This window comes from Glandiceps talaboti, chromosome 18 (genome assembly GCF_964340395.1).
Source record: "Glandiceps talaboti chromosome 18, keGlaTala1.1, whole genome shotgun sequence".
NCBI classification, from domain to species: Eukaryota; Metazoa; Hemichordata; class Enteropneusta; family Spengelidae; genus Glandiceps; species Glandiceps talaboti.
The window spans coordinates 10,330,993-10,355,031 of record NC_135566.1 but is presented as its reverse complement, the minus strand read 5'-3'; the positions used below and the strand labels follow the sequence as shown (position 1 = coordinate 10,355,031).

Below are 24,039 nucleotides of genomic sequence, written 5' to 3'. Positions count from 1 at the left end.
GCGTCATCGAAATCAAAAGCATCGTAATTACGCGTCGCTACGAGTAAAGACTAGTAACTACTAGTAGCTACGATGTACTACGAGAAACGGGAGATAATGAGGTGTGCAGGTTCATGAATAACTGACAATAGATAATAAGTTTACATTTCTTTGTTTCCCTTAACGATGTTGTCTTTACGCGTAGATACACGTAATTTTTTATCGCCAACACACAATAGATAGTGATTCTCACCTTCCATGTTTCCAATGATGACATCGTCTTCTATCGTAGTTGATCGTAGTTTGACATAATTTTCGATCGTCAAAGAAAACCACGTACTCAGCCAGTAATGTGCTGATGAAACTAGTACTGCACATGTTTTTATGAGTGCAAGTTCATGGGCGATATTCATTAAAAAAAACCAATAAGATATGCACGAAATCAAAGTTTCAATATTCAGTACAAACTAACAGTACAACTTACAAGCTCACGCTTGGCGGCCATGGTAGGGCCAAGAAATGCTGTTGAATTTCCGGGTTGCGGAAGTGCAGTTTTGACTTTTATATCATCGAATAACGGGATTTGTTTTATATATTCTAAAACAACAACTAATTTTTTATGTTTCTCAGTACAGTAACATTCCTAAATGATGGGGTTGAGTTGAGAAATCGCAATGTTCGGCAACACGTGGCGTGATGCATGATGTCGGTAGATATATAAACATAGAGACGCAAGTCATGAACGTATTCAGTTATTCGTAGCCCGAAATTTCGTTATATAAATGACGTTTTTCCTCAAAATTTTGAAGAAACAAAACGTTTTTAGGTGACTTCTAAATCAATCAAATCAAACGATATATTAATGCGAGACAAGCTTTAGTTTTTAATTTGTTTTTGTGGGCAATGTTTGATTTCGACTGACGAATCCTGCGACTAGAATCTAACACGATCAATGCACCGTTCAGCAGCCAGACGAAAATGGTCGACATGTTTGTTGACCAGCCGAGAAGTGCATAAGGAACTTGTGAGGCAGTCCGAATAAATAAATGTAAAATCCGACGTTTCGAATAAAAATTCTTCTTCAAGGTATTTTTAGGCAAGACATATTAGGTAAACATCTAAATATATCTGAAACACTTAGTTGACTTACTAGCCGACTGTACGAATGCCATAGAACTTAGAAGGCATCGAATGGATAACATTGAAAAAAGTAAGCGTGAAACTGATTTGCGCACAGGAAAGAAAATCTTTTTGTTTCGTTATTTTTTTCACGATGAAGACTACGCGTAAATGGTCGTAGTTTGGGCTCATGAATAACGGACAATAGGTGTTTACTTTTTATTGTCTACAACCATGAACATGCGTTGAATATGAATATGCGTTGAGACTTATGAATATTCACCGTAGTACATCGTAACTACTAGTAGTTACTAGTCTTTACTCGTAGCGACGCGTAATTACGATGCTTTTGATTTCGATGTCGTCCCTAAATCAATTCGGGACAGGAGAACTGACTTAAAATTGATTTTGAACTGATTGACATTTCCATGTGGGGACTAGTGCGGATCATGGATGCAAATGTGGTCTCTATTCTGACAGATTCAATGAGGGATAGCACTAAACTATAATATTAATAGGGACTGGCTAGACGATAATAACTTACACAGCACATTTGTACATCCTATTATACTGTCTTGTGTAATATATAAATTCAACTGTACATGTATTCTTTATATGAATGCACACATGTATTTCATAAATTAATAACTTTTATTTATACATTGTAAACAAATACCGTAATATTCAAAGCAAACATAATGTATTGATAGTGTGGACAATGTACAAATTTTTAGCCATTTCCAATATTACAGTGTATATATGTACAACTTACAGTACATACATATATACATGCATATAGTTTCCTGGCAGTGAAAAGCAGAAGTGTGTCTACATAGATAGACATGTACTAGTATCACTCTGATTTCATATCAGGTCATCCCACAGAGCAGACCCAGATTGTTAGCTGACATGCATGCATGTGGGGGGTTCATTATTTGCAAGGTCAGGGGTCACAATTGTCTTGTCACCATACCTGTCTGCAATATCAATGAGGAAATGAACAGGAAAATAGGAATACACGATGACAAACCAAATTACATGCACTGTTACATTTTAAATAGATTAGATTAAATCTGAGAGACACAACAAAAATAGACAAAAACCAATTACAGTTTAGTGGATGTCATCAGTACACATGACATTTACTGACTAAAACAGTCTCTTAGGCATTGCATGGCGTTCAGCTTTGTACTGTTCATTATAACATGTGTACGTGTAATTCTACTGATTAAGACGGTACATGTATTTATTTTCTTATAAATTAGGTTAAAATCTGAGAGCCACAACACAAGTAGACAAAATTAATCACACACTGTGGATGTTCACTGACTAAAAACTGTTTCTAGTGATTTGGTATTGTATTGAGTTCAGTATTTTTATTTATTCTACAATACATGCAATTCTACAGAACTCATTGTAAAACATAGCAAGAACTTACCCCTTGTACATACTTAGTTGCCAAGCATAGGTGATTATTAATGTTTGTGTCATTGTATACACCTTTACACTGAGATTCTGTCTATACATGTACATTTGTAAATAAAGAGTTTTGTCCAAATATTTGGGTAAGAAAAAACAAAATATTTGGGTTAGAAAGTATGTTTTTGTGATATTATCAATGTACACATTATGTATATTTTGTTTCTTCAGTATTTGTCATATGACCTAAATATACATGTTGTTACATCCTTATCACCCTACAACTCCTCCCCCTCCCTACCCCCCCTTACCTGACACCCCTTTTCTTCCCCTCCCCCTAACCTGACATCCCTTCCCCTCCCCTAACATGAATTGTTGCCCTAAATCAATACTCTCGTACTTACCTATGCTATACTCTGAGTCTATTCAGTAATATTCAAATGAAACATTCATTTTTTACAAATATAACTCATAAGTAGTCTGGAAGCCAAAGTGGTCTCTAAACCATATGAAATAGAGACCTAAAATATACTATGAGGGATATAACAGGTCAGCACATTATTCCGGCTTGGGTATACTGTACATGTAGCTGTATGACTTTCCCATGACTACGGTAAATGGAGACCGTATAGTTAATCTACATCTTTATCTTTATATTGTGACTCAAATATAAATGTATTCTGCTCACACACATACATGTACCCAGTAACTTACATAAAATGCTACACACCCATGACCAGTTATGAATGATATACTGTATACATGTGTAATTGCATTATGTATTTGTTATGCTCTTGTTATATTTATTAAGGACCATGTTTAGTGTTCATCTGTTATTATGCATTTTTTGTTTTCACTTATACTATTACATGTATGTGTCTTTTCATGTAATATTGTGTCACATAAAACATTTGATATTATTAAATATTCTCTTATGTATAATATATACACATATACTGATGACCTGCTTATGTACAAATATAAAATATAAATGTAAAAGGTAAAACATTGTTTGTATCACTTTCCAATTTGGTTACATCTTTGAAAACTTAATCACGATAGTCCCAACTATATCATTCATAAGAAAGGTGTTTATGTGTGTGTGTGTGTGTGTGTGTGTGTGTGTGTGTGTGTGTGTGTGTGTATGGTGTGTGTGGGTATGTATGGTGTGTATATATGTATGGTGTGTACAATGTATGCAGTATGTATGTATGTGTATAATATGTATGTATGTATGTATGTATGTATGTATGTATGTATGTACAGTGTATACGTAAGCATGTGTATATGTATATATGTATGGCATATATACATGTAATTATAAATGTGTATGTGGGCGTGTGTGGGTGGGGTGGAGGTTTGGAGGTTATTCTAAATCCATTGTGGTGGGCTGCACCTCATTAATTTTGATTGAGCATTTCTTAAACATGCTAGTTTTTGTTTAAATTTAATAGTTCTGTGATTCTTTCTTGATTCTTTCTGAATAAGCATGTACAATATAATTAATCACTTAAAACTGGCAGTGGTGAGTGCACTCCCAAAATGGCTAGATTCAATGTAATCCTGATATATATGTTACATTTGTATACCAATTACCATATGTGTTCTCCACTACACGCAGCCATAATTCAACATACATGTATACGAAATAACAATCTGTTTACATCAAAGTGTCAGTGAGTTGTCTTGGGTAGCTATACATAATAAGGAAATCTCACATTTCATTGACCAGTATGGTATGTCTATGTCATTGGGACTTGATACTATAAACAACAAATGATTTGTAATATTCCTGTATTTCTGACCTCGAAACTAAATATTTCTGAATTGTGAACTGAGCTGTTTTTGTGACATAAATGTATATATTTAACCTTCGTATAATATTTTCAATTAGACAGATATGATAGACATTGCAAAAACACTGAGGAATGTTGTATTTTTGAAGGACATGACTTGTGATGTTGTTTTGTTTCATAGGCTCAATATGCAAAAATGCAAAAAAAAAAAATGTGTCAATTTCAAGCAGTCATACATTAAATGTTTATTTCATCAGAAAAAGAGACAACAGGGAAAAGAAATACAGGTATAAAAAAACAACAACTAAATATATAAATAAATAATTAAAAGAATAAAATATTCACAAAATCCAGAGATGAATTTTTGCTCTACTGGAATACAATAATGTCAACAATGCATGGCAACATTATCGATATTATGATATTTATATGTACATGTAAGTTTGTCTTCCAAGTTCAGTACGTCAACTATATTCAACCTTTAAAGCTTATCAGACTAGTATTGACGTCATCAGATGTCACTACCATCAGCTACATATCAAAGTTTTTATGACAATTTTAAATTTTACCGATTTTCTCTCATTACAAGAATGATCATTTTTTTCCTAAGAAAATTACGACATGAATCATGGAAATTTGCGTGAAAAAATTCATTTACGTGAATTTCCTCAACAACTTGCTGGAGTTAGAGCATACTGATTATTTTTAATATATATCAAAGGATATCACAATTTACACTTTCTCTCAATTTTTCTAGAAAAAGAGTTGTGGAAATTTGTATTTAAAAAAACTCAAAAGTTCTGTGAATTTCCTCAACAATTTAAGAATAGAATTAATACTATTTATTACACATGTCTTCTTATAACAGTTGAATTAAGACTAACAACTTGAAAGAAATACTTATACTCTCCTTTCTAAAGAGACTCATTCACTAGAGCAGTATACTGTGTCAAATAATCACATCTCTGGAATAAATTCTCCATTGCTATGTAATTTTTTAGTAATTTTTTTTTTTAGATATTTGTGTACACATTTCTCCTTGGACAATATCTTGTTACGTAATGCTAATAACCATAATGCAAAATGAATGTGTCCTTGTATTCACTGAGAAGTATAGAAGCAGGAAAACAGTCATGTTTCCTTTCTTTACCTCTATTTCCTTTGTATATTGTTATTTGTTTTTTATTTTGTCTCTCTGCGAGTAATACATCTAGCTGTATTTCGACATTAAATTTTAATCCGATTATGGCAAGTCAGACTGTATGTATGGTGCAATCTCTTATGCACATAAAATGCTACAAAGAGAAATCCTTTCCAGTTTATTTTTATATCGACAGTTTTTACAATATGGATGGAAACAGTATGGTTATAAAAAAAATATGATAAAAACAACAAGCAATACTTCCCCAATAATGCAATATCTAGCATATTGATAACTTTTTCTCCATGTTTTTACTTGACATACAAAATGCTCATTCTGTCTTTTCACTCTTTGTTCAAATTATTGAAAGACATAATTCATTCCTTGTAGCTAAGAAAACCCACATTTAGAAGAATTTTTTTTAAAACTGCGAAAATAACTGATATTTTTACTTGATAAACAAAATTATCATTCTTTTTCATTCTTTATTTGCCTACATTTAGAAGAAAATTGATAAAACTGTGAAAAAAAAATCAGTATTTCACTTGTTACACAAAATGATTAATCTGCATTTTCATTCTTTATTAAAGAAGACATTTACATGTAATGCATGACTGTACTTGTACTAAAAAAAATCCTATATTTACAAGAAAAAAATTATAATTATCCATAATTTATTTAATCAAACAAAATGACTTCTGCATTTTCATTCTTACTGTCAAAAGAAATATACGTTGTGTAAAGAAAATGTAAGAAAACCCTGCATTCAATTAGTAAGAAAATACAGACCCTAAATAATCATAAATGAACATGCTTAAGTTTAATATGAAAGCAATCTGTTGCTTCTAGAGGCATGAACACCCATTACATGCACTTGAAAATTTCAAAGTATGCATCACACATAGTGATCTAGAGATAGATAACGTGAGCTTGCCTTGCAAATCAACCTTGAACCAAATACTCTATGAAATAGTGGGACTCAATGTAATGATAATGGCATCTCATGAGATTGGAAATACTTTACTTATCATGCGAAGATTAACTGGGAAATGAGACAATAATGATTTTCTGAGATCTTGCTGAAGCTTCTTAAATGCAAGCTTATTACCATGGCAACACAATCTCAATCATCGATTGTAGATGAGATGAGATGAAATAAAGCATACATAAATCTCAGCTATTAGGTTTCTTTCATAAAATGGATTGATGTCCTATACTAACTATAACAGACATGTAACATGTACAGAATGTATACTACTATCACATATGTACAAAACAGTAACATGCATATATCTATCTCTCTGATCCAACTTTTTCCCTTACAAGTTTAAAATCCAATTCTGATAAGAAATAAAATTTAGGTGTGAGAAACAGTTACCTGGCAAAACTACAGAGAAAAAAATTGTCCTACAAGAAATTAATAATCTTATCCTCAACTTATAAGATTATGATTATAACACTAATGTGAGAACCTGGGATTGAAACTTTGGCCTTTAAAACTTAGTACCTGGTAATCCCTATGTGGTAATCCTTGTTTGTTTGGTGAAATTACACCTGATTTGTAGTCACCCATAAGGACCAGATTAGTTTGTTAACAAATGGTCAATATGTAGAACGTTCGTGTTTGATCAATGAAGTGATCATACATGAATCAGCAAAACAAAAATATAAAATGTCATGAACAAGAAATTCCAGTTACAGCTACTGTGGCTTTGAGCATGTGAGGGGAGAGGGTGGATATGTCATTTTTTTGATGACAGTAATAAATTTAAAACATTTCTTTCATCATGCAAACTGTTAGTCTGAAAGGTCCAGCTATTGGTCCGCTTATGTAATCCCCTACTACCCAGAGAACACATTATATAAGCGGAAGGAACGCCTGGCTCTTTCAGTCTAGCTAACTGCTTAGTTGAAAGGGTAGAGAATGACTCACGTACACGATGTAAATTGGAGACTCTATTAGCGTTTTTTCCTAAGGGCTGCAAGTACATGTACAGCTACCTGAGGTCCCATAGGTATTTCTCCCAGGGTTTTCTATCTAAATTATTCCTTTACCCTATAATGCCTGACATCCTATCTCAGCCTGTCAGCTTATAATTGTAATTTATATACACTTTGTAGAATCTACGGACTTCTAGGGTTAGCCTATATCAAATTCATGAATAACACAAATCCTTTGTTTTTGTTCTGAAAGTTAAACCTAAGAAATATTGAAAATAGAAATTGTTCTCAATATCATTATACCATTCATAAGCCAAAACATGGAATTTATACCATGGTCGTTCTACATTGCAACAGCGCCTGTCTACGTCATTGGTTCTGCTGTGTTCAAAATATGATTCAAAACATTCAAAACTGCCATTACTTCTACCAATATTTCTTTGATATTACTGGCGCTAGTATAATTATTCTCCAATATTTTCGTTCATTCAGCCCAAAAATACTTGTGATCTACATGTATGAGTTTTGTCACTACGAGTTGATGGATGAGTAGTGACAAAGCCCCCTTAGGTTAGGTTACAAAATCAGCTGTAGCAATTCCTGCAAGGACTACATTTGTATAAATTACACTTTTTTATTTCATATGAGTCAGTGGTCTTTGAAATACCTTAGTTTGAGATACTGATAGGACTGACTGACAGACAGACATGCAGGCTGACAGACAGCCAGACAGACATTGCTTTCTGTAAGAACTATAAATAACAAATTTCATTTCATATGAGTCAGTGGTCTTTGAAGTTTGAGATAATGATGGGACAGACAAACAAACAGACAGACAGACATTGATTTCTTTAATAACATCTCCCCTTTATAAGAGATCATAAATGGGTAGTTTAGAAAACCACTAACAACATCAATTGGTTTTACTATAACCTGTAAACAGTGCCCCTGGGATAGATTAATAGTCTATAGATTACTAACACATGTTAGATGTCACCTATTAGTCAATGTCACTCTGTTATAAGATAACATTATGATTGAATGTCATTTCTTTTTACCTCCCGCAAGGGTACAGGAGGTATTATCTATTAAAAGGGGGATGTCTGTCTGTGTGTCTGTCATACATCCGTCTCTCTCAGTGTGTGTGTGTGTGTGTGTGTGTGTGTGTGTGTGTGTGTGTGTGTGTGTGTGTGTGTGTGTCTGTCTGTATCACCATTTTCTTAAAAACGACTAGCTCAATTATAATGAAATTTAGTACATATAATGTTTGGTGTAATGGCTAGACCTGATTAGTTTTTGAGCTAGATCTGTTCATGTTAATTAGGGAAATTTGCATATCAATGAAATCAACTAATTAAGCAATATCTTAAGACTGCATACTTCAATTTCAATATAATTTAGATATTCGTTAAACATAACAACATACATTTTTCCTATAAAATTTGTTGATGTACCTTTCAGTGTTAATGAATAATTTGCATAATTAATGATTCTTGGTAATTAGGCTATATCTTACGACTGCATACTTCAATTTCAATATAATTACTTCATACATTAAACATAACAAACTTTATACGCCCTATGAAGTTGTTGATGTACCTTACAGTTTTGATATTAACTAATCTGCATGATTAATGATTTTTGGTAATTAAGATATATCATAAGAATGCATACTTGAATTTCAATATAATTTAGTACATACATTAACCATAACAAAGTGGATATGTCCTATAACATGTGTTGATATAGCTTACAGTTTTAATGAAAAATTTGCATAATCAATTATTTTAGGTAACTAGGCTGTATCTTAAGAATGCAAGCTTAAAATTCATATAATATGCACCTGTCCTATGAAGTTTGTTGCTGCAACTTTTACCTTTAATGAATATTTTGAATAATGAACAATATTCAGTGATTAAGCAGTATCATGCACTCTTCAAATTCCGTATAATTTGGCACATACATTAACCTAAGAAAGCACACCTGTCCAAAAAAAGCCTGTTACTATAGTTTTTTTAGTTTAATGAGTTATTTGCACAATTAGTGATTCCCTTACGGGAGGCATTCAGTTTAAATCTGGTGCATAATAAAATACTAACAGACTCAGTTGTCCACTAACACCATTTAGAATCCTGTAAGGTCCATGTTTGTTGCTAGCACACTTGACCTGAAGTCTAAGAGGATTTTAAAAACAACAACCTCTCTGACTTACATAATATGATACATAAACATTTTGAGCTTGAAAGACATCCCAGTGATAACATTTGTTAATTACAGTAATGTTGTTAAGTTTAATTAGTTTCCTAATTAATTAATGGTACACATTTAATTACTCTCCATGAACAAAGATTAATCAATTCACAAATCACTATGATCTTTACTTGGTTTTAAATAAGACTGCAAGACAATATGATACATGTTTATTTAAATCATCTTTTAAGGAAACATTTATTCATATTCCAACTATAAAAATACCGCCAATGGCGTTGTAGCACAACTGTACAGTTTTTAAAAATGCTAACATGCTAACAATAAGTGTTCATTTGGTGAATGACTATCCAGTTGCCTATCCAACCATGTTGCTATCTTTACGATATATGCTATCATTTGGCTTTTGCTATGGATGTGGTCTTGTTGCTAGGCATATTTACATACATTTTTTGAATGTTTATTCAATTGTCTATTAATCCCCATTGTTATCTTCACAATATATGTGATCATTTGGCTGTTGCTATGGGCGTGGTCTTGTTGCTAGGCACACTTGCATACATTTTTTGAATGTTTATTTAATTGTCTAATAATCCCCTTTGTTATCTTTGCAATATATGTGATCATTTGGCTGTTGCTATGGGCGTGGTCTTGTTGCTAGGCACATTTGCATACATTTTTTGAATGTTTATTCATTTGTCTTTCTATTCCTGTTGTTATCTTTGCAATATACATGATTATTTGGCTGTTGCTATGGGCGTGGTCTTGTTGCTAGGCAAATTTACATACATTTTTTGAACGTTTATTCAATTGTCTATTAATCCCTGTTGTTATCTTTGTGAAATACACGACCGTTTGGCTGTTGCTATGGGCGTGGTCATGGTTGCTACGGTATTTGCATACATTTTTTGAATGTTTACTCATTTGCCTACCATATGATGTTGTTATTTGACCAAAATATACTGCCATTTGGTTGTTGCTAAGGGCGTGGTCATGGTCGCTAGGGCCAATTTTGTCAAAATGTTTTGAAAAATAACACTCAGTAACATCTCACCAAGTTTCAGACTCGGTGACCAAGTACTTTTTGAGATATAAGTTTTTGACCAAAAATGAACATTTTTACACCTAATTTGCATATCACTCATGGAATCATGGCATGCTTAATATATCTTTGTCCATACATCCCTAGATACATTCCCATTAAATTTCAGCCCAATCTGCTCAATAGTTTTGGAATTATAGATTTTTAACCAAAAAGACACATTTTTAGCCCTAATTTGCATATCACTGATGGAATCATCCCGTCATGAACAAATCTTACTTTACACCCCCTTAAGAATGTTCCCACCAAATTTCGCACCAATCTGCCCAGTAGTTTCTGAGTTTAAGTTTTTTGACCAAAAATCACATTTTTTGACCCAAATCACACACCTGTGATGCGATCATTTTGATTTGAACAATTTCCCAACTAGACACCCAAGGTAATGGACCCACCCAATATCGTGGCAATCGGTTCAGCGGTTTTTGACTTTAAGTTGTTTACACACACACACACATCCACACACACACACACACAGACAGACAGACGCCAGGCGATCCCTATAGCACTACTGAACCTCAGTTCAGTTGTGCTAAAAAACAACAACAACATACACAAGGGTAGCAGGGGAAGGCACACAAGTAAAAATTGTACAGTTAGATTCTTCAGTGGTGACAAAGTATGTAGTTCTGATCGAACCGTGAAAAGGCAGAAAAGATGATAATAATAATGTCTGCAAAATGTCAACAGTGAAAACGTATAAAAAGGGTGAATATGGTACATGTGGTACATTGTACTAGAAAACTAAATTAGCTGTGATGTATGAACAGTTACAATTGGGTCGTCAAAAGTCTTACAAATAACTGGGTCACATGCTTCTCTTCAAAAACGCCATTAGTGTAAATGTATGTGAATATATCTCAAGAAATGAGCACTGCTAGAAACACCTTTAGATAACTACTACAATGAACCTAAGTTACCTTTTGAACTCAACTGTACAAATGTCTTCACATTAGAAAAATATGCATATTTATTGAATTTTAAGGAGAAGAAAATTTATGATAAATGATTTTTTTCCAAACACACTGTGATATGCTGCAACAAACTACATATTAGTACAGTTTCTTGTTCAACCTCTAGGTAAAGAAGTGTCAAATATCTTTGAATTCTACTATACTATATCAGAGTGTAATACTAGTCTGACTCAATTGGATAATCAAATTCAAATCTCCAGCAACATTACACTTTTGAGCCCCGGCTGCCCTGCAGGTCATTTGTCACATACATGAATATGTTTTCACTTTCAGAGTAAATAATTAACGGATTCTTGTTATATTAACTTTCCTTTACATTTATATCTCAATCTCTATAACTGACTTAAACCAGGCATCTAAATTTCACCCACAAATTAATATAAATCATATACGATGTATCATACACAAACCTATTAGGAGGTAATGTTATATTTTAACTTTCATAACATATTATAAGAATGTTGTTATGATTTTGAAAATGATACTTATATTCAACAAATTAGAATCAACTTAGATACAGGACATGTACTGGATTTATGGTAGCTAGGGAAGTATTGCACAATTGGTCTGTGATTGGTCGAACACAGTCAAGTCAGGCCACTCTAATCAGGAAGTTGTATTCAAATGAACCGAAGCATCAGGTTGATACACAATTCAATTTCAAACAATTTGATAGTGAAGGTCTGAGTTTAAGAGCTATCAAATAAAGAAGTATGCTCACAAATTTACCTCCTGCATACGGCCACACCCAAATTTTAGTTAAGCCAGTAAATGGATTTATACACTATTAGGTGTTTGTACATCAATGATACAGATATGATATCCTTTTCTGCAAGGTTAGTCTGGGGTTATCACAGACTTAGAAGTTACATGTACTATCAACGCTCTTCACAGTCACTTTGACCTCAATTATTTTCAAAATGTTTAGGGTCATTATGCTGGGCATAATGTGAATAATACTATAAGTTTCCATCATCACTTAATGGCACACAAACTGAACAATTCTTATCCGGTGATTAAACGTGATCTCAGTGAAATGTTTTGATTGAACTCCAGCAGTGATTCTCAGCATAGCTTGTTTTCTTTCATAACTGAAGGCTGCAGTTGTTTTAATATTGATTTGTGGGTTATAGGGTCATTGGCCTGTAACATAAAACTGGAAGGTTTCCAAATTGTTGTTGTGGAAATTACAAATACCATTGACACTGGTGTTGTTATGAAATAAAACTGACATTACCAGCATGTACAAACAGTACTTGCTGTAGTCATTAGATAGTTTTAGTCGTTTTTAATTGTGTGTGTGTGGGAGGGGTTCAAGTTGAGCAGCTGAGAAAAAACTGATCATGATATACAGAACCAGGAGACAACCAGTCAAGTTACTTAAAGTCACAGGCATCAATGATGCTCGGATATGTACTTTGGCTGTACTACATAACTTGTGTAGCCTTTGATTTGATATTATGATTATGAAATTATTTACTACGTGTTGAGAAAAACAAACTGCTAACTGGGAGCATCCGTTAAAATAAAGGTCGAACTGCTGGACACGACGGGACATCTCTACAAACAGTAGGGGCGTGACGTACATGTAAGCCTACAAGCATGTTTTTGACCAGTCTAAAAAAAAACTAACGGCAAGGCTTGGAACCTCGAGTCGAGCCGTGCGTATAATGGGCTATACTACGATGACAATGTATCGAGTATTATAATACTTACGGAAAAGCGAAGAACAGAGTTGTACATCCAAGTAGCAACGAATATGCAAAGGTCACTGGAATGTACTGTGTTGATGGTTTACATTTTTTCTTGCAACAGGCCATATCTGCGACAAATCACAAAATTTATGTGGATATTATAGAGAAATCAGTTTAGGTGGTCTTCCTCTCTGGAAATTGGACAGTGCCTAACAACACCTAACCATCTCATGGCGCTAACTAAAGAAACCTACAAAATATTAATATATTTGTATATATTGAATAAAACCTTGATTTATTCACTTTTAAATATTACTTTATGAATAACAGTCACGTCATTATTTAAATTAGTTTTGTTATTTTTAATTCTACACTGATAAAATTAAGCTTCGCGCATTAAGATTTTGATCGTTACTTTGTAAATCGGCCAAACAGGTGAAGAATGATGGGTAATTTTCAAAATGGCTGCCCAGTAGCAGAAACCTCAACATCGCCGGGTGACGTCCAGTCATTATTTGGTCTAAGAAGTTTCACAATTTACTTTACCCCCCAATATTCAAGTCGGAAGCCATATCAATTAAGCCTGTGCCAGGCTTTGCACGATCGAAGACTGCTAATCATGGGACAGTCACAAACGAGCGATCGACGACGTAGTGATCATGATCATGATCATCATCAGTCGCTGGAGGCGCAAGCTCCACCGCAGGTGGTCAAACTCCTGCAGGTAGGTTGTCGGCTAGATGAAAGAATAGAAATAATTACATCCACATTCCCATTCACCTCGAAGAAAATACACCGTACTGTAATAATTCACATCTAGCATCATGCAAAACTTAGTGTGCATACCCGGTTTTTTTATAAGACACCCTGTCATGGTGAAAAGTAAATAATTAACATGTGTACAGTGTCTATATATGATAATATTGATATACAGCCGTGTTATTCATATTGAGTACGTACTGACATGTGAAGAAGATGGAATTTATTGAAATTATAGTGACCACTGCCCAGTGGATTATGACCTAATGGCTATAATAGTGCAAATGTTTAGGGTGTAAACGTCAGACAAAACAAGCCAGTGCTTACTTCTCCAAATGTGATTAATTAATTAAATCTTCAGAAAATTATGTCTAAAAATAGAGTTAAGTGCCACATAAACAGGAGATGAATAGAAATGGTTCCAGTCATGTCTAGTTACAGTTGTAACTGTGTCTCTTTGATGAATAAAAATCTTATGCATTCGAATTACTTTGAATTACTCTACAACTTTTGTTCGGTGGGGGGGGGGGGGGGGCACAGTAGGGAGTTACGGAATAAGACACTTTGTTTTATCTTTCTTTCAGAGGAGGTTTTCAGGTACAACATCACAGAGTGTAGACAGAGAAGCTTTCCAGGTAATACTACTCTTTTACAACTGCAAACATCAGACTGGAAAAAACGAAACCTGGGAAAGTAAACAAATAAATTGGGTTAATAACACTTGGCACAGAATGTTGGAACATCAGAGACTAGTGCGTGTATTACACACCATGGTTTGATAGAACAGTTTTATGGCTTCTTTATGTGTAGGGGAACTGGAAATTGTTTGTAAACATGAACTATTATGTAAAGGGGCCATAAAACTGTTCTTACAAAGTTATCAAATGATGGAATGTAATACAAGTCTTTGTACTTCCAACATGATGTGCCAAGTGTTAATAATCCAGTTGTTTACTTTCCCTGTTTGTAACAGGTTCTGTTCACCCACAGTCTGATGTCGGCAGTTGTAATTTTTTTTTATCCAAGTCTCTCACTCTCTCAATCTTCAAATAATGAACATTAGATTATATGTCCTTAGACCTTTCAAATAAAATTACGAAAATTTATAATTTATACAATTTACTCAACTCTTTGTGTTGACCTGTTATTTAATGAAAAGGTTACTAACGTACTGAAAAATGAACATATTAAGTACAAATGTTAAAACATGAGGTTTCTATTGTTTTGTTTGCACAGCTGCCCCTTAAATGTTTCTAGAAAATAATGAGTTTTATTAGAAAAGAAGGCAGTGTTGACTACATTTATTGTGTTGAAATTACCAACAGAGATGGAACATCAAACTATCAAACATCTGTAATCAGCTGATTATATACTGCCACCTGGTGTTCAGTTTTAACTATTACCATACTACCCATGTTTGATTATGTGCAGATGTGCACCTTGGGGTTTGTTTATCAAACAGTGATACACAATCTAATGTTGGAGATTATGTGATTTTTGGAAAATTTATTACCTTGCGTAACTACAAGTTGTACAAGAATTTATACAAGTTTAGTGCATGCTTGTCATTTGCTGACTACCCAGTTCTTAGGAAAATCTTACCGATTATTGACTATCGAGTTCTCTTGCTTACCTGCAGATCTATTTTTCAAATCCAGTTGAAGGTTTTGGTCAACGGTTGTATACCCATGTGAATCGACAGAATCATCCTGGAGACCCAGCCAGTGGTGCTACAACAGAAACTGATGGTGTGCTGGTGACAAAAAGAGACTTTCTTAACACAGCTAAGGAGTTACTTTCTCTCAGTAACAGTAAATCTGGACAGATCAAATTTTACTGCTCCGTATATTCTGGTGGTGGAGATAAGCTAAGTGAAGCAGGTATCGTATGTTATCTCTTACTACAATGGAAAACACAATGTATGTCAATGTACTGTAGACGCAACTTTCGATATCATTATAGAAACTAGGGTAGGCATCCTGGATAGGCACAAATTAAAGTTGTTATTTCAACATGTGGACATAAGCTATCAATCCATGTTGATGTCATTAAACATTCATAGTAAAATGGCATCTCAGGTTTTTCTCAAGTGGTGACGCATTCTCATCATCCCTTATTTCAATCTTCGTTCTCTGAACTTTAAAGGAAAAGTCCAGTCAGACAAATCTGCTTTTATTACACTTGTATTGATTACTGCCATCAACTTCAAGGAAAAGTCCAGTCAGACTTATTTCTGCCTTTAGTACACTTGTATTGATTACTGCCATCAACTTCAAGGAAAAGTCCAGTTAGACTTATTTCTGCCTTTAGTACACTCATATTGATTATTGCTATCAACTGACATGAGTTTCGGTGAAAAAATAGACAGGAATCCATGCATGGGGGTTTTGAATTCCTTATTTTGTTATTTAGATGGGGAAATCCAAAATCCCCAATCGCCTGGATTCTTAGTCTGGATGCCAATGTGGTTTCTAACTAAATGTAAGTACAAGTAGAGATGTTAATGGTAACGATACTGTATAGGAACTAGACAACTGGATTCTAGGCTAAATAGAAAATAACACCTAAGTAACTTTTTCAAGTTTAAAATCTTGTAAAGAAGCCCTACTGCACTTGACATGTGTTCGGCATTTTGGGGTTTCCCCGCAAGGGTTTATGGGAATTTTTTTTAGTGATGACATCAAATTGACTACAATCTCATTGTCATGATAAATTGTTTAATTCAAAGAATTTTTTTTACATTTATGTATAAATCCTACTATTTTTCAGCAGATATATGTAAGAAAAAATTTATTTTCAATTATATTTTTCAGAGAGTAGACAACTGGTAGAGGCAGCTTTCGTGATGTACATGGCATCATGTGGGTACAGGTGTGAAGTCACTGAAGACAGTCATGCTGATATCCTGGCAAAGTTTGCAACCAAGCTATCCACCTGTAGAGACATGAATGCAATCAGTCACTGTATACAAAGTAACTGTCCTGAACTACTTACAGGCATGCACAGTTGGGTACTGTCATTACTCAATGGGGAGGCAAACCCAGATGTAAGTTACCTCTCAAATGCAAGCTGCCCTGCATTATCTGTTATGTGAAATAAAACAGATGAGAGAATTGTTGTAAAAGTACATGTAACAGACAAAGTTTCACATTTTCTGCAATTGAGTGTACCACAAATGAAGGAAATGATAAACAATGAAATTATTCACTGATTACAAAAATGACTCTCTTTCCAACACTGTTTGGTCTTACTAATGAATGGGTACAAGACTTTTCAACATGAGTAGGTCTATGATGACGCTGAAAGTCACCTCTATATTAAAAGTCAAACATCATGTCTTTGGTAATAACTATCCTTTGATGTAAAGATAATGTTATTATTTTAACAGGTAACTTTCATCATTTATCAAATTGAATTCATGAACCTATGTTGATTGCAGACTGTAAGATACACCATGTCTTTCCACCCTCACCAGTCTCCTCTCTCCCAATTGTTGACTAATGTGTGAGGGCGCCCCATCACGATGTACCTCACAGACTGTATCTAATTTGTAATCCTTATTTTCAGACTTTACAAGAAATATTGGATTCCAGACTGATTGGTTCTATGTTAAGTTACCCCTTAGCATGGTTGATATCATGTTGTGTACCAGCCACGTATACAGTAGAATCTACCCTAAAGTCTTCTATGGATAGTAGTGTGAGTACAAGTACTTCATTCTATTTGTAAGTGGTGTTTTGTCATCCTAGTATAAAATGTACTATATTTCAATTCAGATAAGGTGTAAAAAAAAAAAATTGTGTGGATCAATTACATTCAATTTAAAATAGGTGGGGTAGGTAGATTTTTTATTTTATTTTATTATATATTTTTTTTCATGTGTGAGTGTCTAGTTCAGGTTTTCCATTGTTTTCCAAATGGTCTCTGTGTTTTTTTCGTTCTTCCTATCAGATGTACAGCCATTACAGATTGGAAGAATAGTTTTATAATGTCTTTTTAAGTTGATGTCAGTTTCTGCACCCACTATTTCTTCTTGCAAAACATGTCTGTTTCTCAATCTAAAGTGGAAGAAGAGAACTTGTGTTTGAATCTTGTGTATGTTGTTACAACATAAACATCAAAATCATCTACATGTATATATACGTAATTATCTGATATTTTGTAATGTGAAGAAATAGGATTGAATATTGAAATCAATGTCAACTACCAGACTGAGTGCTCCTTGTTATCGTAATTTCTACATGGACCATTTAGTAAGAGATACCATCCTGATATCTTATCAACACATTAAACTCTGTAAATTCACAAGACTGTAAGCACATTGTAGTTTGCACCATTGTTGCCTCAAGTGAACACTTTAATAAATAAATGATTGTTTTTTGTATTTCAGAGTCAACACTTTCAGTGGGATCATTGGGTGACTTTGTATGATAGCAACTCTAAGGGTCTTAGTATGAACAGATTTCAACATCACATATTTAGTTATAAAGGCCCAACTATCATGGTAGTTACATGTAGTGCTGGTTATCTTTTTATTGTGGCTGTAGATCAAGAATGGAGGTGAGTACAAATGGTTTAGATTTCGTGTACATTTTCCAAAAAAATACAGTATTTTATGGAGAATATATTGCTCATGGCTCCATGAATCAATAGGACAGTACAATATAGTTACTTTGGAATGATAAATTGGGAATGAATACGACATTTCAGTCCGTCTACTATAGACCTTGATCACACAATGATTAATTATTCAGCGTTGATGTATCTCTCTGGAATGGAGTTCATTCATTGCAGAAGATACAAATTGGGGTTATGCTAGGGGGTCTAACTCTAATCCTATCCCTAGCCTAACTCGAACCCTCTAGCTTGACTGGATATTGTACAGGCTGTCCACTGTTCTACATTCTTGTCTCAATGTCTCTTTTACTATCAGAGCAAGTATTCTGAAAACAAACAGTAGTCTGCACTGTCCATGATTAATTACTGGTACACCAAATCTCAGTATTGTACATACTTCAAAAAGATCAAACACATTTCTGTGGTCAGTCTGTTGTATAAATTTATCATTTTTTTCGTAAAACTTATATTCCCAATCCCACTTTCAAACTACAAAAGGATTCTCAATAATGATTTTTTTGATCGTTTCAATTTTAGAGAAAGTCTAAAACATTGGGGAGGTGCTGGTTGTTCTATCTTCCAATTATCACCTACATTTAAACTCATTGAGGGTAAGGAGGCTTTCTTGTATATATATCACTCTATCAAAATTGTATATTTTGAAATAGTTAATTTTGTCAATGTTGAGTATAGACGTCACACAACCAACACCTTGATTGATGATATCAGATCAAAAATTCAATTTTGAGTTTCATCACTTGAAATGAAATAGTTCCCACATCTATTAATTTAATACGAAATCTATGCATTACTTGTAACATGCAATGACTACTCTTTTAAAAATGTCAAAGTTTAAAGTCGTTGTTTTCTTTGTTCCAGAGGGTCCAGATATGATGTTTTTAAATGATAAATCACGAAGTCTACCTAGAGGTATTACCATTGGTAGGAACAGTAAAAGTCTCGCATTGTCTATAGATGGTGGCTTGTCTACAGTCAAACATACATATGGTATGCAGAATGACCTCGTAGCGCTAGAGGTAAGAAGTGGAAAGGGTGTAAACTGACCCAAATTATCTCCAAATACAGTCTGGGTTTTTGTTCACTTTCATATATAAATCACTGTGGCATGGTGTATTATAAAGGAAAGGTCCTACCAATGACATCCATTATTCTTTCTGCTTATTGCTTTTCTCAAACATCACTAGGCTAGCTTTTTGATTGCAAAGTCTTTTAATATGTACATACCCTTACATGAAATTGTTCGTTCAAATGACCAAATAAGGAACCATTCTTCAGGGCATGTCTTTTGAAAATGGCAGGAGAGCTAAAAATCACTCTCCTGAAACCATCCAGGCGAGTGGTAGGCGAGTGATTTAATTACCTCTCCTGAAAATAGTCAGGCGAGTGAAGAAAAAAAATTCATTTTCATTTCTATTTGTATTTTGGCCAGTCGGCTCCAAATAAATAAAATAGAATAAAAAAACACACACATTTAAAAAATGTATGCAAAAATATATTTATAAGTAACAGTTCGTTTGGTTATTTGTACAACAATTATTATTGCAACAATTTTGTTAAGTCTGTGCACATCAAAATCTTGAAAAAATATTAAGTTTTTTGTTGTGACTACAAGTAGTACAATACAAAAATATTTTTTTAATTACAAATTCTAACTGGTCTTGTTTTCTTAGAACGTTTTTATAATAACATCCTACCTGAATATCTCCTCCGGAACAATTTATAGTCGCTACAAAGTACATGTTTTGGAGGGCATTGAAGAAACCACCACTTCTATTTCGCTTAATTAATGCAGCTAATTCAAACTTGAGATTGTTCAAAACTACAATGAATTGACAAAAACTAACGTACCCCAGAGATGACAAATGCCTCCTGATGTTGAGCTTTGACGTTGACGTTAAATTGCTTGCTAATTTGTAATCATTCACTCGATCCGAGACAATAAAACACGTAACCCCACCTAGTACCTGCACACGGATCCGACGACCGGTGTCGCCGACTAAAGTAGCTAGATCCGTTCACGTCTAAGCAGCAGACCTACTTTGTTTTAGAAATCACAACAAGGCGAAAATTCGAGCAAATATTTTATATGTTACAGCAGTCGATAAAGTCATGGAGGTAAAACAGACGTGGTCGGCAGTTGAATAGATCATCGGACAAAAACAATGAAACTGCGTGTTGGAGATTATGAAATAAAAACCCGGGAATTTCTCTGAAAACTGCACGAGAATAATAAGATAAGGTGGGAAAAATATCGACAGCTTATTTTTATTTTTATTTTGTAAAATAATCGATCTTATTTTTTTGTCATTTTTTCAATGCCCTCCAAAACATCGCCAAGCTATTGTCGGAACTCTGGGCATGTACTTTGTGTAGCGACTATAAATCGCAGTTGTTGTTCATGTTCCGGAGGAGACATTCACGTAGGATGCTAGTCCTGCTTGCATACGGAGGAATTCGGGACTCGATTCTGACAATTGTCCCTCCCCCTCCAAGTCAAGTCAGTAATACAGACTCGTGCACCGTCATGGAAGCAGGACTAGTAGGATGCCGGATGCCGGATGGTCTCCAAAAACCCCGTTCTAACAAAACTAGGGCGATCGGAATTTAAAACTAAAAACTCATCGATGGATTGCTGAAAATGAGAACTACAAATAGTCATCGTATCAATCGTAATTGCACAATTTGCAATGATGCGAAAGTTGAAATCTCCACGCATACTGAGCTGATCAATATTCATGATATGCCATGACATCATGCATGTCCCGCTTCGAATACGTCACTATTTTCCCCATATAAGGGTAGTGCAATGCAAATTCCAGATACATATATAGGTCATGAATGACAGCGCTGACTTCAGCTGGAGATCGACGATTATGAACATGGAAGTGTTCCACGCTCCTACCACGTAATTTTACCGAATAAACGTTGATTTTTATGGTAACCACATATTGAAAAATGATATAAAATAACATCAGGCTGTTGTACAGGTTCGTTGGGGCCCAGGCGAGTGGAAAATCGCTCTCGTGGATTTTAGTTTGCGCGAGTGGTAGGCGAGCGGAGCGATCGCTCGCCTCAAAAGGCATGCCCTGATTCTTTGTAGTGATCAGATAGAAACTTACGCATGCTAACTTTCACCTGTAGCTGACAGTGTAAATTCATCCATCCATCTACTATTCCATTTCTAGTACCTGTTTAACATATATCAATTCATCATTATGATTGTCAGGTGTTGGCTTGTGGAAGTTCTAGTGCACTATCATCTCAAGCTAAACAGAAGCAATGGGAATTGAGAGAAGCCCATAAACAGAGACGGGTAGGTGTATCAAAGTCTTGAATAAGTATCAAGTCTTAACTTGGCAAGAACACTAGCCTAAGTAGTTGATCTAATTACATATTTGCTAAGCAGGTTCATCCTATGTGAAAATAAAGATTCAATACAAATGTGTACAGATTGAAATGAATATATTAATGATTTGCAATGATTTACAATGACTTAAAGCATTGAAACATCCCCAATAATGTGTATACTTATGAATATACAGCCATTTAACACCCCGACACCCACTACTCAGACTGTACTATGGAGTTTCTATGATATGAGTTTGTAAACCTGTGCCTGGTGATTCAATGAATAACTTGAAGAATGAGTAGCCCACTTCTAGTCTGCTTGTTTTGTAGCATATATTTTCTAAGCTTACCAATCAGATTCTGGCAATATCAAGAAATGTTTGTTTGTTGTTTGTTTGTTTTTTTGTTTGTTTTTTTGTTTGTTTAAAGCCAGGTGGTAGGAGGATGTGCTCAATCACAAATTGTAGATTGGACTTGAACTTAAACAGTATCTTTTAGTCACACAAACCAATATTTTATCTTAGATTTCGAAATGAAGGTACGTCTCCATTGTTTATCCCATGTTTCTGTGCTCTGGTTTATTTGAAGGTTCCCTTACCTGGCAAGTGGGAAGAAAATCCGGACAAATTTATACTGGAAATGGGTGGAATCAAAGTCAATCATGCTGAGCAAATCCCAGATTAAAACCTTTTTGAGAAAGAAAACTACAGTTGTATAGTATCAGCATTAAAGTGCTCTTGATAACTGCCAAGAAAAGAATTTCACAAAGAGGTCATTATTTTTATACCATGATGACATCAGTGATTTGCAATGTTTACACAGATTTGAAAATGTCAAACTTTAGACATGTTACTAACCAATCAAGCTTCCAATAGGCTGAGACTGTACTTGGTGAAGTATATGTGTTGTCATGGTAATGATAGCCACATTAAAAGTACTTCACAACTGTCATAATATTAGTAACTAAAGGCTTGATGAGTAACTATGGAAACTTGTCTCAGTTTGCTAGATCAAATACCCAAATAGTAATAGTGTACTATTTCATTGATGAATTCAAATACCAGTAAATTAACAGAGATACCAACATATCTAAATGTGTAAAAGCTTATTATTATTTATAGAACCAAAAACTTTTCTTGCAATAATGGTAATTGGCATCGGCATATTTAGATTGTATATGTAGAATTATTTGTATGCATAAGTCTTTAGGAAGGAAAGACTGCAGTAGTAACTCTTTGCAGTTTACTTGTACAGTGAGTTATGTCCTCACATTAAAGTGGCCATATGGATGAAGATTGGGTGTTTGTTTTGGATTTTTAATTTATAAAAAGAGCATTGTATCATGGCGTCCTACTTGAAAAATCAATGTGAAACAACATTGACCAAATCTGTGTTTGTAACTCAATACATTACAAACCATTAATAAATGTGTAAAATGTTTGTTATTGTATGTACAGTAACAAGCATTTTACGCTTTTTTAGCTTTTTGCAATGTGTTGAGTTACAAACACAGACTTGGTATATGTTGTTTCACATTTATTTTTCAAGTAGAACACCATGATAAAATTGTTCTATAAATTAAAAATCAAAATTTAAATATCAAATTCTCATCCATATGGCCACTTTAATAAGTCTTTAGAAAGGAAAGACTGCATCAGTAACTTCTTGCAGTTTACGCGTACAGTAAGCTAGGATCCTCACTTTAAAGGAGAGTGTGTTTTTTGTCACAATAGAACCTTAGTTCTCTAGTCATCTTACATGTGTTACATGCAGCTAGGTAAATGATACCAGATTTCCTCATTACTGTAATCAAATTTTTGCTAAATCTTTAAATTAAAAACACTTAAAATATACCCGGAATGCAATGTTTCTGTCAGTGAAGTTAAGATTTGACAACTCATGTCGCAATTCTTGTTCAGTGCAA

At 34.2% G+C, this 24,039-nt stretch overlaps 2 protein-coding genes across 2 annotated transcripts in view; one reads left to right on the top strand and one right to left on the bottom strand.

Moving 5' to 3' along the window:
* Positions 1–13,496, bottom strand: part of LOC144449635 (palmitoyltransferase ZDHHC5-like) — a 35,674-nt gene extending 22,178 nt beyond the window's left edge. The window contains exon 1 of the mRNA XM_078140209.1: positions 13,393–13,496. Coding sequence (XP_077996335.1) covers positions 13,393–13,496 — 104 coding nt within the window. The remainder of the gene's footprint in view (positions 1–13,392) is intronic.
* Positions 13,497–13,989: 493 nt separating this feature from the next.
* Positions 13,990–23,130, top strand: LOC144449634 (uncharacterized). The gene is made up of 10 exons (XM_078140208.1): positions 13,990–14,094; positions 14,714–14,764; positions 15,769–16,009; positions 16,943–17,175; positions 17,697–17,828; positions 18,520–18,689; positions 19,284–19,357; positions 19,626–19,783; positions 21,994–22,080; positions 22,704–23,130. Exons 1-10 carry the CDS (start codon positions 13,990–13,992, stop codon positions 22,797–22,799), a joined length of 1,347 nt encoding a protein of 448 aa, XP_077996334.1. The 3' UTR covers positions 22,800–23,130.
* The last annotated feature ends 909 nt before the right edge of the window (positions 23,131–24,039 follow it).